At 37.4% G+C, this 13,549-nt stretch overlaps 1 protein-coding gene across 2 annotated transcripts in view; it reads left to right on the plus strand.

Annotated features, from left to right (window-relative positions):
• Window positions 1-13,549, plus strand: part of HADHB (hydroxyacyl-CoA dehydrogenase trifunctional multienzyme complex subunit beta) — a 57,915-nt gene that overhangs the window by 2,840 nt on the left and 41,526 nt on the right. For both annotated transcript variants that reach the window (XM_077152334.1, XM_077152335.1), the window contains exons 2-3: window positions 7,162-7,236; window positions 7,392-7,436. In XM_077152334.1, coding sequence (XP_077008449.1) covers window positions 7,162-7,236; window positions 7,392-7,436 — 120 coding nt within the window. The remainder of the gene's footprint in view (window positions 1-7,161; window positions 7,237-7,391; window positions 7,437-13,549) is intronic.

A 13,549-nucleotide genomic window follows, 5' to 3' on the forward strand; every position in this document is an offset into this window, starting at 1 on the left:
CATAATGTTTTTAAATTATTATTGTTTTTTAATTACAGAAGTTGTAGGTTTACGAGAAAGTCATATTAAAAAATACAGCGTTCTTCTATACTCCCCTATTGTTGAAACTTTGTATTAGTATGGTACCTTTGTTACAATAGATCAGAGGACATTAAAATATTACTGTTAACTATAGTCCATAGTTTACATTAGGTATACTTTCCCCATATATCATCTCTTATTAACACCTTGTAATATTGTTGTACATTTGTTATAATTCATGAAAGAACATTCTTAAATTCGTACTATTAACCACAATCCATCATGCACTACAGGTTCACTGTGTTATACAGTCCCATGTTTTATCTTCTAACTTTCCTTCTAGTAACATACGTGACTCAAAACTTCCCCTTTCAACCACATTCACAAACATAATTCAGTGCTGTTAATTAGACTCACAATAATATGTAACCATCACCACCATCCGTTTCCAAACCTTTACAATCAACCTAAGAAGAAAAGAAGAAATTTGGTTCAAATTAAGCATCAGTTTCCCCATTCTTTACTCTCTTCTGTCTTCTGGTAACCTATTTTCTAGATTCTAATTCTATGATTTTGCTTATTATAATTAGTTCATATCAGTGAGATCATATAATATTTATTGCTTTGTGTCTGCCTTATTTCGCTCAACATAATGTGTTCAAGGTTCATCCATGCTGTCATATGCATCATGACTTTCATTTTATGACTGAATGACGTTCCATCGTGTGTGTGTTTATATATATATATATATATATATATATATATATATATATATACATGCACATACCACATTTTGTTTATCCATTCACTGGTTGATAGATACTTGAGTTGTTTCCATCTTTTAGTGATTGTGAATGATGCTGCTGTAAACATTAGTGTGCAAATATCTGTTTGAGTTCAGTGTATTTTGGGGCACCATGATTAGGTACATAAATATTTATGATTGTTATTTCTTCTTGGTGGTTTGCCCCATTTATTAATATATAGGTTCCTTCTCTGTCTAACAGTTTTGCATTTAGAGTCTGTTTTGGCTAGTATGAGTATAGCTACCCCAGCTCTTCTTTGGTTACTGTTTGCATCACATTTCCTTTTCCGACCTTTCATTTTCACCCTATTTGTGTTTTTGGATCTAAGGTGACTCTCTTGTAGATAGCTTATGGATAGAGCATATATATATATATATATATATTTTATCCAATCTGCCACTCTGTGTGTTTTGACTGGGGAGTTTAACCCATTAATATTCAATGCTATTTCTGTAAAGGCCGTACTTACATCAGCCATTTTATCCTCTGGCTTTTATATGTTGTATCTTATTTTCAGTGCTCATGTATTTTGGAGCACTCTGGCTTGGTACATAAATATTGATGATTGTTATGTCTTCTTGTTGAATTCTTCCCTTTATTAATACATTTTGTCTCTATTAATACATTTTATTAATACATTTGTCTCTTTGTCTCTTTTAATTGTTTTATATTTGGAGTCTAATTTGTTGGATTGTTGTTTGCATGAAATATCTTTTCCTAACCTTTTACTTTCAACCTATGTTTATCCTTGTGTCTAAAATGTATCTCCTGTAGACAGCATATAGATGGGTCCTGTTTTTTAATCCATTTTGCCAGTCTCTTTTGATTGGGGAGTTTAATCCATTAACATTTAGTGTTATTACAGTAAGGGAGGTACTTTCTTCTACCATTTTGTCTTTTGGATTTTATATGTCATATCTAATTTTTCTTGTTTTTATCTTTACTGATAGTCTTCATTTCTATACTCTTTTCCACACCTCTCTCCTGTCTTTTCCTGTCTGTCTCTAGTGCTCTTTTTAGTATTTCTTGCAGAGCTGGTGTCTTGGTCACAAATTCAGTGATATTTTTGTCTGAAAATGTTTTAATTTCCCCTCATTTTTGCTGGATATAGAATTCTTGTTTGGCAGTTTTTCTCTTTTAATATCTTAAATATATCATCCCACTGTCTTCTTGCCTCCATTGTTTCTACTGAGAAATCTATGCATAGTCTTATTGGGCTTCCCTTATATGTGATAGATTGCTTTTCTCTTGCTGCTTTCAAAGTTCTTTCTCTTTGAAATCTGACATTCTGATTAGTAAGTGTCTTGGAGTATGTCTGTTTGGATCTGTTCTGTGGGGTACACTGAACTTCTTGAATCTATAATTTTAAGTCTTTCATAAGAGTTGGGAAATTTTCAGTGATAATTTCCTCCATTAGTTTTTCTCCTCCTTTTCCCTTCTGTTCTCCTTCTGGGACACCCACAGCATGTATATTTGTGTGCTTCATGTTGTCATTCAATTTCCTGAGTCCCTACTATATTTTTCCATTCTCTTCCCTATATTTTCTTTTGCTTGTCGGATTTCAAATGTCCTATCCTCCAGTTCACAAATCCTATCTTCTGCCTCTTAAAATCTAACATTGTAGGTTTCCATTGTTTTTTCATCTCTTCTACTGGGTCTTTCATTTCCATAAGTTCTGTGATTTGTTTTTTTCAGACTTTCAATTTCTTTTTGTTTGTCTCTTGCCTTCTTTATATCCTCTCTCAATTCATTGATTTGATTTTTGATGAGATTTTCTATGTCTGTTCAAACATCCTGAATTAATTGTTTCAACTCCTGTATCTCATTTGAATTGTTGGTTTGTTCATTTGACTGTGCCATATCTTCAGTTTTCCTAGTTATGATTTGTTATTTTTTGCTGGTGTCTAGACATTTAATTTCCTTAATTAGTTTATTGTGGAGGTTGTTTTCATTTTTTTTTCCTAGGATTTTCTTGCTGGATGACTTTGTTGTGTATCTGTTCTTTGACATTCAGTTCAGCTTATTCTAGACCTCTAGCTTAGGTTTTGTTTAACAGATCAGAATTTTTCAGTTCTTGTTTTTTGTTTCTTGCCCTGCCTATATGGTGCCTTTTTTTTTTTTCCCCCTTAGGAGGGTCTACTTAGGTATTATAGACCCCAGTCAGAGTTTCCCAGACCAGACTGGCCTCCTTTCTGGAGGAAAGAGTCACCTGGGTCAGTTTTCCCTGAGGGTGAGACCTAGCAGGTTGAAAGACTTTCTTATGAAGCCTCTAGACTCTTTTTTTCCTATCCTGCCTGGTACGTGGCCCTTGTCTGCCTGTGGGTCCCACCAGCATAAGGTGATGTGGTACCTTTAACTTCAGCAGACTCTCCCTGCTGGGGGCGTGGTTTAGACAGAGGAGAGGTTGTAGGCTGGCTTTAATCATTTCAGTTTTCTAGTCCCTGGGGTCTGAATTCCTTGAGGGAGGGATTCTACCTGAGATGGGCTCCATCCCTCTCCTGGGAAAGGCACAGCCTCCAGGGAATTACTGCCTTTCACCTGACCAGCCTCTTTCTCTCAGACCAGCTTAATTCAGCCGTTGCCTGGGGTATGTGGAGCTGAGAAGCCTTACAGTTGTATCCAGAGCAGTCAAGCTCTAGAAGCACAGCCAAAAAAGGAAAAGAAAAAAAAAAATCCTTTTCAGAGCAGGACTCCCCCTATTCCTCAGTTTTGCCAACCAAGAGCTTGTGTTGGTAGGTTGCTCTGTGTATCTCCAGGTCCTATGTGCCCCCTCCTTTCCTTCAGATCCCAGACCCTTTCAAGTATTTTGTGCTCTCCGATAAAAAAACAAAAAACAAGACAAAAAAACTTCTGTTTTTTTTTTTTTTACTTTTACATCAGTCCTTCCCCCTCTATACTGGGCAAAAACTAACAACCTTAGGTTTTACTTGAGGTTCAGCTGAGCTGGGGTTGCTAGTTTCATCCCCATGAGAAAGCTTCCTTTTCTCTCTTCGTTTTCCAGGAAACTTGACTGCCCCATTTGTTTTTGTTTTGCCTCCGTAGTTTTTGTTACATTCCTTTTCTTATCTCTAACTGCTCTTCCCTGGAAGGCCTATTCTGGGAAGAGGTTCAGTCCCGTGAGGACTTTCCCAAGTCAGTATTTTGCAGCCAAAACAGAGCCAGGAACCCATGAAGGGGATGCAGAGAAGCTCTAAAGAGTCCTGGGAGAAGGTCAGGAAAGACTCCAGAGGCACCCACCCCCTTTTATTTTAATTTTTTAAAAATATTTTTATTGATAAATCTTAACACACAAACATTCCATACATGGTATACAATCAGTGGCTCACAGTATCATCACATAGTTGTGTATGCATCATCGTGATCATTTGTTAGAACATTTGCATCACTCTAGAAAAATAAATAAAAAGAAAAAACTCATACATCCTATACCCCTTGCCCGGCCCTCTCATTAACCATTAGTATTTCCATCTATCCAATTTATTTTAACCTTTTCCCCCTCTGTTATTTGTTTTTTTGTTATCCATATTTTTTTACTCATCCAGAAGCGTTTTTGACAACTCCCTGAAGCTTTGCTTTCCTGGCCTGCCCAGCAGATGGAGCTCTCCAGTAAACTGTTCCCCACAGGCCTAAGGAGATCCTGTGTCTTTTAAACCTTCACCACCTGCACCCCTGTTGGTTGTGGGGTTAAAACAATGGCTGTATCTGTCCCTGTCCAGGGTGGACTGAAATAGCAGTTCAGAGCAGGGACCCAGAGATCCAAATTTGCCGATTAGAAACCATGATCATTGCTTGTATCCTGTCATCCCCCACCGCCCCGATCTTGGGGATGAGGACTTCCATCCCCTTTCTGTCCACAGCAGCCAACCAGAGACTGGACGTGTAGCACCCTGTCTTTAGGGTGGGGGTTGGGTGCTGGGAGCTGGGAGGTATGGCAGTATAAGTTACAGTTCCTTACCAGTTTCTCTTCCTCCACTCTTCCCTGGATGTTGTACAGTGCTCTCTGGCCTCCAGAGCCGAGAACAGTTGTCTCAGATAGTGCCTGCCTGTCTACTACCTGCTCTTGAGCAGTGAGTCCTGGAGTTCCCTACTCCATCATCTTCCCAGAAATCTCTCCTCCATAATTTTCTTCTTTTTGGAAGCCAAAAAGACATCCCTCTTTTAGTCTATAAGCCTGGAAGAAGTTAAACCTTAAGGCCTTTACATTAGTTATCTATTGCTGCATAACAAATTACCCTAAAATTTACCTTAAAGCAATAAATATTTATTATTTTGCATTGTTTCTGAAGGTCAGGAATCTGAAGGTGACTAAGCTGGGTTGTTAGAAGTTCTGGTGAGATTGCTGCCAAGTGTTGGCCAGGGCTGTCATCTTCTGAGAGCTTAACTGGGCTAGAGGATCCACTTCCAGCCTGCTCACCTGGTTGTTGGCAGGAGGCTTCCATTCCTCACTATGCGGGTCTCTTCATAGGGCTGCTTGTGACACGACAGCTGGCTTTCCCCAGAGTGATCTGGAAGAGAAGCCAAGACTGAAGCTGCAGGCTCTTTGGTGGGTTTATCTCAAAGGGGACATCTCATCACTTCTGACATACCCTTTTGGTTATCCAGACCAACTGGGGTAAAGTGAGCGCGAAGGCTACACAAGAGGGTGAATTCCAGGAGGTGGGGATCGTTGAGGGCCTTTTTGGATTTTTTTTTTTTTTTTTTTTACATGGGCAGGCACTGAGAATCGAACCCAGGTCTCTGGTATGGTAGGCGAGAATTCTGCCACTGAACCACCGTTGCCCTGACCAGAGTGCCATTTTTTTGAAGGCTGGCTTCTAGGGCCTTCGTAGGCAGATCTTGCAAGTTATATTTTTTTAAGTTAAAACATATTTCAAAATGAAGAAATTATGCTCAACTGGAAAATTTATCCCCTAGTTACCCAGTTCACTTCCAGCCAACTGTTAAGTTATTTTTAACATCTTTGTACTTCCAGAAATACTTGATACAAATAGAAGGAAATGCATGTATTATTTTTCCTCTTTTTATATGAATGATAGTATACTGTAGACACTATTTTGCATTTCGCTGTTTTCGCTTAACAGTATAGCTTAGAAATTGTTCCAGAAAGGTACATAATCATGTCCTTACCTTTACAGCTGCATAATACTTCTTTGAGTGGCTGTTGAATGGCTTACTTAACCAATTCTCTATTTATTGGTTGTTCTAATCTTTTGTTATTACTTACAGTGCTGATATAGGTCATGTCCCGTGTGTGTAAGTAATATTCATAGAATTAAGTGATGGAATGGAATTGCCAGACCAAAAGTCAGTTGTGCTTGTCATTTTGACAGATAATTTCCAAATTGTCCTCTAGAAGGATTGTACCAGTTTACACTCTCGGCAGCAGTATATGAGAATGCCTCTTAAGGCTTGCTCTTATCTACATAGTACATATCAGAGCCTTGAGTCTTTGCAAGTGCGCCAGGCCCAAAATTGTATATCTGCTTGGTTTTAATTTGCATTTCTCTGATGAGTCAGGTTAAATATCTTTTCATATATTTAAGAGCTAATTGTATTCCATTTCTGTGAACGGCGTGCTCATGTCCTTTGCCCGTGTGTCTGCTGAGTTTTTTTTTTTTTTTTTTTTTTTAATTGATTAGTAGGAACTCATTATTAAGAATTTAGCCCCTGGAGGTGGATGTGCTTAATATGTTTAAAATATTTTTTAATATATTGTTTTTTTATATGTAGATGTATTCATTTTGGGTTATTTTAAAACAGTATAACATTTATTAAAAAGTTGCAAGTATGAACACCTTTTTTCTCTTGTACCACTTGAGAGTAAGATGCTGAAGTGCTACGTCACTATCCCTGAATACCTTAGGATGTATTTCCTTCAGATATAGATATTCCACAGTGTATTCTGTGCAATCACAGTATAACATTCAGAAGTCAGGAAATTGGTGGTTTAATGATCATGCCAGCAGTCTGTCTACCCCTTTCGCTCTAGAGGATGAGGGCACAAACTCTGGGACTAGCACAAGCCCAGCTTTGCCATTTATTACCTGTGGTCTTTGGGCAAGCCATTCAGCCCCTTTGTGCCTCAGTTTCCTTCCAGATCTCTCACCAATAGTAATAATGCCTACCTCATAGATTGTTGTGAGGACTAGATGAGTTAATGCTTAGAACAGTGGTTGACACAATGTAATATTATTAGAGGAAGAATAGTTGGTAATAGATTAACTTTTATAGTATTCTATAGTAGGCATGGATGAGATTATCAGAGATGACAGGCTACCATATAAGCAATAAAATGTTCAAATAACCCAAAATATTTTTTTCTTCTCTTTTTCAGAGTTCAGAATGACTTCCCTCTTGACTTACACTTTTAAAAATCTTCCTACTACGTCAAAATGTGCCCTCAGATTTTGTGAGTTTATTTTTTCCTTTCTTTTTTAAGATTAGATTTGGATTTATAAGCATCTTATGAAAGTATTGATTGTAAATCTCGACAAACAAACATACTAGCATATAAAAATATTGAATTGTATTGCTTTTTATAAAACGATTTATTTTGTCTTTCAGCTGTCAGACCTCTGAGCTGTTCCTCCCAGCTACAGGCTGCCCCAGGTACAGTAATTTGTAAAATAAAAACTTTTAATTTGTCAGATTTTGATTTGAATTATAAATCAAAAACAAAATTAATTTACTAATTCTCCCCTTTTTGTAAACTTGAACATTAGTATTTGCCTTCAAATAAAAAGGATACAGAGTCAATCAATGATGCTCTTGCATGGTATAGGATCAGGCTTGGGGATATCGACAGGATGCTGCCTTCTGGGATTTGGAGGCTGATGGAATCATGGAGATCCCATGAAACTTGCTGGTCAGTTTATTCACCCCCTGGCTAGCAGTCTTGGAGGTATTAGGTTGCAAACACTCTTGAGACCATTTTTGAGCCAAAAGTTAACTTTTTATATTTACAATTAGTGATAGGCTTCTCTGTTGATGAATATCTTCTCCCTTATGGAAGAGGACCCATTTCTGAAATAGAGGTGCCTGGGAACTCAGTTAATAAGAAAAAGGTTGCTTATTCCATGTGAAATAAAAGAATGAGGAAATTCCCTGATTTTAAAGAGTCATTTAGACCTTTAGTAGAACCTTATGAATTAGGCTTCTTCACTGTTGAATACATATTTTTGCAAACCTGCTGTAGATATATTTTTACTAGCTAGCTCTTGACAAATTCTTAGCACTTATTCTCCTTTCCTGGGTTCTGTATTGACTTAGAACTTATGGTTTCTCTTTCATTCTAGTATTTCTAGTTGTGTAGTGACCTAATGGAAAAAGCGTTTTAGCAGGATCAGGAGAGCTAGTCTCTGTTCCAGCTATACCTCTTTTGGGTAGTGTGACCCCAAAGTGATCACTTTACTTCTCTGTGGTTTATTTTAGTATCTTTCTGTAAGAGAGAAATATAATACATCTAGTCTTGTTAGGCTCATGTAATTACGAAGTTATCCAGAAGCACTTTGAAAACTGTAAACTCATTATGGATATAACCTGATGTTTTTGTATGTTTATTATTCCCAGAGGTTTGATGTTTCATCACCACTAGAGAAGTTTCATGTTATCTTGTAACAAATATGTTTCCTATGGCTTCTAAATTCTAACCAGAATGTAGATTTCCTGTAGCCTCCCAAAGAATAATTCCTTTCTGTCTTATTTCACCTTTTCCCTAATTCTAATGTTCATCCAAGCCTTTGCTTTGCAAAGTCACACAAATAGACCTTCTTTCCAGCTGGGGCAAAAGGTCATTCTGAATACCACTAGACGTACAGCATTCATCCAGCATTTACAGTACTCATCTTTATACTGCTCTTTAATTCTTTTGTATGTTTCTGCCTCCCCAACTGTGTTATAAGCCCTTTTGTATCCCCAAGTGTCTAACACAGTGTCCTACAAGTATTTTGTATTAGTACTTGATAGTGGTGCAAGAAGGCATGTGATTTGAGGAAGAAATGTAAACTGACTTGTGGGGAGGGATTAGGTGTGTGCCTGTATGTACTGTGCAGGTTTGAGATTGCAGTACTTTTATAACTCATTCCCTCTTGAAGTTCACATGAATACCCCTGCTTGACAAAGTTGTTAGGGTGAAAGAATAAGAGTAGAAGGGTTTATTGATGTTTTCAATCATCTGATGGACTGGAAATGCAAGTGTTCGGTGGTATTTTCGACTGATTAGATGATTAAGTGTATATGTGTGTATAATCAAAGCAGTTAAAAGATGTGGCACAGGGCGGGCCGCGGTGGCTCAGCGGGCAAAGTGCTTGCCTGCTATGCCGGAGGACCTCGGTTCGATTCCCGGCCCCAGCCCATGTAACAAAAACGGAGAAACAGAATACAATAAAACAAGAAAATGTTTAAAAATGTTTCCCTTTCTTCCTTCCTTCCTTCCTTCTATCCTTCCTTCCTTCTCTCTGTCTTTCCTTTAAAAAAAAAAAAAAAAAAAAAAAAAAAAAAAAAGATGTGGCACATATTTTATATGTATATATAATATCATTGTATAATACCTGACGTGTCTTTTATTTTACCTGTTTTGATTTTAATTATATGTATAGAATATAGAATATTTATCAGTCAGCCAATCCCAGGTTTTGAAGTTAGGAGGAGTCTTTGAGGTGATCTAATCCAGCTCCTATGTTTACAAATGAAAGTTTTGGCAAAGCAGGAACTAGAACCCAGATATTTTTATTTATTTATTTGTTTTAAACATGGCAACATACAAACGCGAACATTCTTAACATATGAGCATTCGATTCTTAGTATATAATCAGTGGCCCACAATATCATCACATAGTAGTATATTCATCCCCGTGATAATTTCTTAGAACATTTGCATCACTGCAGAAAATGAAATAAAAAGAAAAAACTCACATTTACTGTCCTCCTTACCCCTCCGTCTCGTTGACTGCTAGTATTTCCATCTACCCAATATATTTTAGTCTTTGTTTCGCTTATCTTTGTTTCTATACCCTTTACCACTCCCTTTCATTGATCACTAGTATTCAGTCTACTACATTTATTTTAACATTTGTTCCCCCTATTATTTATTTTTAATCATATGTTTTACTTATCTGTCTGTACCGTAGAGAAAAGGAGCATCAGACACAAGGTTTTCATAATCACAGTCACATTGCAAAAGTTATATCATACAATCATCTTCAAAAAATATGGCTACTAGAACACAGCTGTACAGTTTCAGGCACTTCCCTCTAATAAACCTTAAACTAAAAAAGTGATATCAATATAATGCATGAGAATAACCTCCAGAATAACCTCTTGACTCTGTTTGAAATCTCTCAGCCACTGACACTTTATTTTGACTCATTTCTCTCTTCCCCTTTTGAACCCAGGTATTTTAACCTCCAATCTAGGTTCTTATACTGCACTGCTATTGTGTGCCCATAGCACTATGGAACATATAAAAAGAAGCTCTGTTATTTATCCTTGAGAAAATTCTGATGTAGTTAGGAGCCAGTGTGTACCCAAAACAGAATAGGAGTCCTTTGGGTAACTGTTGAATACATAATGAAAAATGAACATTATTTTTAAAATGTGGCTTATATAGTTAGTTGAGTTACTTTATAATATGCTAAATGTTTACTTTCTGATATACTCAATTTTTGCCCGAGAGGTGGCCATAGAAGTTGAGAGGCAGGAAGTTCTAGATAACTGTAGTTTTTGGGAAAAATTATCCTAGGTGGTGGAATGTGAGCTGTGTTCTGAGGGATAGGTAGGAATTAAATAGATAAAAAAGGGACACTCAGATGAAAAAAGACAAGGAGATTGAAGTGAGCAAGGCTGTGAGGAACCGGAGGCTTGCTCATCTGAGCCAATGGAATCCTGTTGAAGAGTAATGGAAAATGCCCTTGGACAATTTAGGCGGAACCAGATAAAGCATGGAGCTAGTTAGAAAAATCTAAATCTGAGCTTTATATGAAAGTAAAGTTTGTAAATGTAAAACGGGGTCAGTTCTTAAATGGTGGCATGATCTGATGCCGTGTCATCTGACTTTTCTTCACATCACTTTCTTTTCTCCCAGACCAGTCCTGAGTAATCTGAAAATCTTCACATTTTGTGGCCTTTTTTCAGTCCACATTCTCCTTGAATATTGAAACATCTGACCATCTGGTTCTCTTGGAAACTCTCCTGCTTTAGCTTATATACAGTGTTCGCTCTTGATCCTTCTTGTACCACTCAAGTATAGCTTCTGCCTCCACATCTTCTCTCTGCCTTCTAACTGTGGGGAATCACAAGTCTGTGTTGTTGTTTTTTTTATAGTTTTTTTTTATTAATTAAAAAAAATTAACAACAAACAAAACAATAAGATATCATTCCATTCTACATATATAATCAGTAATTATTAATATCATCACATAGTTGCATATTCATCATTTCTTAGAACATTTGCATTGATTTAGAAAAAGAAAGAAAACGATAATAGAGAAAAAATGTTATACATAATATACCCCTTACCCCTCGCTTTCATTTACCACTAGCATTTCAAACTAAATTTATTTTAACATTTGTTCCCCCTATTACTTATTTTTATTCCGTATGTTCTACTCTTTTGTTGATACGGTAGATAAAAGGAGCATCAGACACAAGGTTTTCACATTCACAGAGTCTCATTGTGAAAGCTATATCATTGTTCAATCATCATCAAGAAACATGGCTACTGGAACACAGCTCTACATTTTCAGGCAGTTCCCTCCAGCCTCTCCACTACATCTTGAACAACAAGGTGATATCTACTTAATGCATAAGAATAACCTCCAGGATAACCTCTCGACTCTGTTTGGAATCTCTCAGCCATTGACACTTAGTCTCATTTCACTCTTCCCCCTTTTGGTCAAGAAGGTTCTCTCAATCCCTTGATGTTAATTCTCAGCTCATTCTAGGGTTTTTCTCAGTCCCTTAATGCTGAGTCTCAGCTCATCCAGGATCTCTGTCCCACGTTGCCAGGCAGGTCCCCACCCCTGGGAATCATGTCTCATGCAGAGAGGGGAAGGGTGGTGGGACTGCTTGTCATATTGGCTGGAGGGAGAGGCCATATCTGAGCAACAAAAGAGGCTCTGTTGGGGGTGGACTCTTAGGCCTAAATTTTAAGTAGACTTGACCTATCCTTTGTGGGGTTAAGTTTCATATGAACAAACCCCAAGACTGGGGGCTCAGCCTGTAGCTTTGGTTGTCCACACTGCTTGTGAGAATATTGAGAATTCGACTTGGGGAAGTTGAATTTCTCCCCGCTCTCACCATTCCCCGAAGAGGGCTTGCAAATACTTTTCCACTCACTGATCAAATCACTCTGGGATTCATCAGGGCATCACTCTGGACAAACCAACAAAATCTCATGTCCTACCTGATATTCCAAGTACTTATGACGTTCAATCAAACTATCTACATAAGTTATATTAGGAAATGCTCTAGTCAAAATATAAATTTTGAAACAAACATTTTTTGCTTTAGTCTCACACATAAGGTGACATTTTAAAATGTTAATTACCATCTATTTTCAGCACCCTGCAATAATGACATTCCTTTGTTTTTCCTCATGCGAAAACATTTTTAAAATTTGTACATTGTACATTTCACTATTATTATACACTCTAGGCATTCCTAGATTATACCATCCGATCTTTAACATCTATCTTTCTTTCTGATTTCATTTATGTCCCCAGTCCTTCTCCCTCTATCATTCTCACATGCAGCTTCATTCAGTGTTTTAACATAATTACATTACAGTTAGGTAGTATTGTGCTGTCCATTTCTGAGTTTTTGTATCCAGTTCTGTTGCACAGTCTGTATCCCTTCAGCTCCAATTACCCAATATCTTACCCTATTTCTATCTCCTGATGGTCTCTGTTACCAATGATATATTCCAGGCTTATTCACTAATGTCAGTTCATATCAGTGAGACCATACAGTATTTGTCCTTTAGTTTTTGGCTAGTCTCACTCAGCAGAATGTTCTCAAGGTCCATCCATGTTGTTACATACTTCATAAGTTTATTCTGTCTTAAAGCTGCATAATATTCCATCGTATGTATATACCACAGTTTGTTTAGCCACTCGTTTGTTGATGGACATTTTGGCTGTTTCCATCTCTTTGCAATTGTAAATAATGCTGCTATAAACATTGGTGTGCAAGTGTCCGTTTGTGTCTTTGCCCTTAAGTCCTCTGAGTAGATACCTAGCAATGGTATTGCTGGGTCATATGGCAATTCTATATTCAGCTTTTTGAGGAGCCGCAAAACTGCCTTCCACAGCGGTTGTACCATTTGACATTCCCACCAACAGTGGATAAGTGTGCCTCTTTCTCCACATCCTCTCCAGCACTTGTCATTTTCTGTTTTGTTGATAATGGCCATTCTGGTGGGTGTGAGATGATATCTCATTGTGGTTTTGATTTGCATTTCTCTAATGGCCAGGGACGTTGAGCATCTCTTCATGTGCCTTTTGGCCATTTGTATTTCCTCTTCTGAGAGTTGTCTGTTCAAGTCTTTTTCCCATTTTTTAATTGGATTGGCTGTCTTTTTGTTGTTGAGTTGAACAATCTCTTTATAAATTCTGGATACTAGACCTTTATCTGATATGTCGTTTCCAAATATTGTCTCCCATTGTGTAGGCTGTCTTTTTACTTTCTTGATGAAGTTCTTTGATGCACGGAAGTGTTTAATTTTG

The sequence above is a fragment of the Tamandua tetradactyla genome, chromosome 3 (assembly GCF_023851605.1).
Source record: "Tamandua tetradactyla isolate mTamTet1 chromosome 3, mTamTet1.pri, whole genome shotgun sequence".
In the NCBI taxonomy this organism is placed as follows: domain Eukaryota; kingdom Metazoa; phylum Chordata; class Mammalia; order Pilosa; family Myrmecophagidae; genus Tamandua; species Tamandua tetradactyla.